At 51.8% G+C, this 2932-nt stretch overlaps 1 protein-coding gene across 1 annotated transcript in view; it reads right to left on the bottom strand.

Moving 5' to 3' along the window:
- Positions 1 to 9: 9 nt before the first annotated feature.
- AKAP8 (A-kinase anchoring protein 8) overlaps positions 10 to 2932 on the bottom strand; it is a gene marked incomplete at its 5' end in the record, with an annotated part of 20306 nt that continues 17383 nt past the window's right edge. Inside the window, 2 exons of the mRNA XM_026867601.1 lie at positions 10 to 87; positions 289 to 857. Of these exons, the coding sequence (XP_026723402.1) occupies positions 309 to 857 (549 nt within the window). The remainder of the gene's footprint in view (positions 88 to 288; positions 858 to 2932) is intronic.

Here is a 2932-nt window from a genome sequence, read left to right as displayed (position 1 = left end):
ATAAGAGACAGAAACCAAACAAAACCCCAAGCGGAGCCGCAGCCGGAGGGTTTCGCGGGGGAGGAATGGCTTCCTGCGCTCTTCGTCCTAAAACAAAAAAAGGAATTTGCAGAAACGAAAGCGAAATTTTATCTTAACGAGATGAATTCAAGCGCTGGGGCGGCTCCTTAATGAAGCAGCCAGGTTCCCTCCCCTTAATTAAAATCAAAATTGGCCACGTTTGGGCGCTGAGCTCAAAAAATTCCTAATAATAAATCAAAAAAAAAAAATCACGGATTATACCATCACCTTCACGCAAATATTCACAGTTATTCCGGTTGCGGCTCCGCAGCCGCTGGTGGAGCCTCTTCCTCTTCTTCTTCCTCCTCCTCTTCCTCGCTGCAGCCGGCCGCAGCCGCTGCTTCGCTCCCGTTTTCCTCCTCTTCCTCCTCCTCTTTGCCTGCCCAACCCTCAGTTTCATTTTGGGGGGAAATCACCGATTCTTGGGGATTTTGGGGAACCGTGGGTGGCTCTTCTGTCGCTTCTGCAGCCGCCGTGGCCGTCGCTTCTTCCCTCACCTCCGACGTCCCCTCCGATGTCCCCTCCTCTGCTTCCAGCTCATCGTCTTGCAGGAACGGCGGCATCAGCAGCGGTTTGGGGGGCTGATCTTGGTCCCCCAGATTTTTCAGGAATTCCTCAGGTTTGGAAAATTCTGCAGAAGTTTCTGCCGATTCCATCGCTTCCTCGACGCCTCCTTCTCCTTCCTGGGTGACCTCAGCAGTGGCGGTTTCGGTTGCTCCTTCCCCGGCGCCGTCTCCACCTTCCAAAGCTTCATCCACGTCCTGATCCGTGATTTCATCCGTGAAGGGATCTTCTCCCTGAGGAAAAAAAAAGAGACGGGAGAGAGACGAAGCGTCATCGAGCTGTGGTGAGGAAAAGGGAATCCGCCGTGAAGCCGCAGGAGAGGTCGGTTTATTTATTTTTTTTCTTTTTTTTTTTTGGCAACTGAAAAAAAAAAAAAAATCAACTTGCTGACGGACGAGTCTTAAAAAACAGTGGAAAGAAAAAAAAAAAAATCAATTCCATAATCCGTCGTGGAAAATGCCGAAGTGAGAGAACCCCGGGAAAAAAAGAAAACAAATAAAAAAATCCCACACCTGGAAGGAGTGGAATTGGTACAAACAACACCAACAAAAATGAAAAGCTCCTGCGCGGCATCGCGGGCACCAGGGACAGAGCCTACGCTGCGACAGAACTGTGCCGGGGTTTATCGGCTCCGCTCCTCGCCCGGGAGGAATTTGGGTTTAAACGAGACGATTAAAACCCAAAAGGAATTTCTCAACTCTCCGTCCCCGGGCTCGAGCCGCCAGTGGCCGGATTCCCCTTCCCTCGCTGGGAAGAGCAGCGACGCTTCCAGGTTTTCATCGCACTTTTCATTTATTATTTTTTCGGGAGATGGGAGGAATCCAGATGCGGTCGTAACCTTGGAATCTCTCGGGGACACCAAGACCCTCCAGATTTTGGGGTTTCAGGGTGGGTTTTTTTGGTGGTTTACGTTTGGTTTTTAACCTCGTTACCTTTATGGGGCCGCCAGCGGATCCCAGCACCGCTCCCCGCCGCTCGGGGGGGGGGGCTCCACGTGCCTTTCAAGAGCGAGGAGGTGCGGGGTGAGCGCTTGTAGGGTCAAAGTTGGGGTGCTGCTGCCCTATGACCTTGACCTTGACAGAGAGGAGATGCCCCACACACACCCATGCTGCCATCCGAGGACAAACCATGCTGCTAAAATTCCCTTGAAAAATTCCCTTTTGTTGGTTTGGTTTTGTTGTGGGTTTTTTTTTTTTCCCTTCTTCTTCCCCCACCCCTCTCCACAACATGGTGGTGAAAAGGGGCTGGGAAGGAGGGTGGCAGAAACCTCACCCGAAATCTGATCGACCGCAGCGGCGGAGGGCAAAGTTGTATTTTTTGGGAAGCAGGAGGGGAAGAAAAAAAAAAAAAAACCAAAACAAAAACCAAACCACAAAACACCACCTCTCCGGATCCTTCTATGCTTTTTTTTCTTTTTCCTTTTTCTTTTTTTTCCCCCTCCCCTACCCTGGGGTTAAATTCTGCCTCGGTCAGAAATTCAGACCAGGTTGGCTGCCTCCATGCCAGAAGATCCATGCAGGTGGAGGAAAAACCTCAACGTTCATCTTCTCTGGCTGAGGATCCCAACCTACGGAGGTGACGGGAGGGCAGGGGGAGAGGGGAAAGGGGGGGGAAATATAAAAATATCAAGTTCTACCTCGCGATCTGGACCCCAGCGTCCGTTATCGCTGGTAAAAATCTACCGGGGAGGGGGGAGGTGAAGTCCACTCGTGGTGGAGACTGTCACAGCTTCCCTTGGGAAGGGCGAGGGTTCCCGCCAGCCCTCCGAGGAGGAATCGTTAGGCCCATGGTCAAGAAATCACGTCTTGATGCGGCCAAATCTTGCTTAATTAATCGCCCTGCGTCTCCGGCCTTCCTTTCAGGGGGGAAGGTTTGCCGAGAACGTGTATTTGGTTTGGTTTTTTTTTTTTAATGGCGAGGCGGCTCTTGGCATTACCTGGAATCCTCAGATTTTCCTCCACCCCTTTTCAGTCTGGTTTTGCACCTGGGAATGATACGGAGACCGTGCTGGGATGGATCCGGAGATCTCCTCCTGCCGCTGGACAAAGGTCAGGCGCCCGTGCCGATTCATTTAGATCTGCCGGCAGCCTTTGATACCGTTGATCATGAGGAGATGTGGACGTGCCTGCGGACCCTGGCAGGGGTAGACGGGAGTTGCACTTGAGTGGTTCCGGTCTTTTGGGTTTGTTTTGTTTTTTTTTTTTTAAAAGCACCAACAACCCTCAAGCGCCCGGATACGTCCCCTGGCCTGGGGGAGCTTACCCTGCGGTTTCGGTTGTGATCGGCGGATCGCAGGCTGTCTCTTATA

The sequence above is a fragment of the Athene cunicularia genome, unplaced genomic scaffold (genome assembly GCF_003259725.1).
Source record: "Athene cunicularia isolate RWA unplaced genomic scaffold, athCun1 SCF_9, whole genome shotgun sequence".
Lineage (NCBI taxonomy): Eukaryota > Metazoa > Chordata > Aves > Strigiformes > Strigidae > Athene > Athene cunicularia.
The sequence above is the reverse complement of the archived record's forward strand: the minus strand, read 5'-3'. Positions and strand labels throughout refer to the sequence as shown.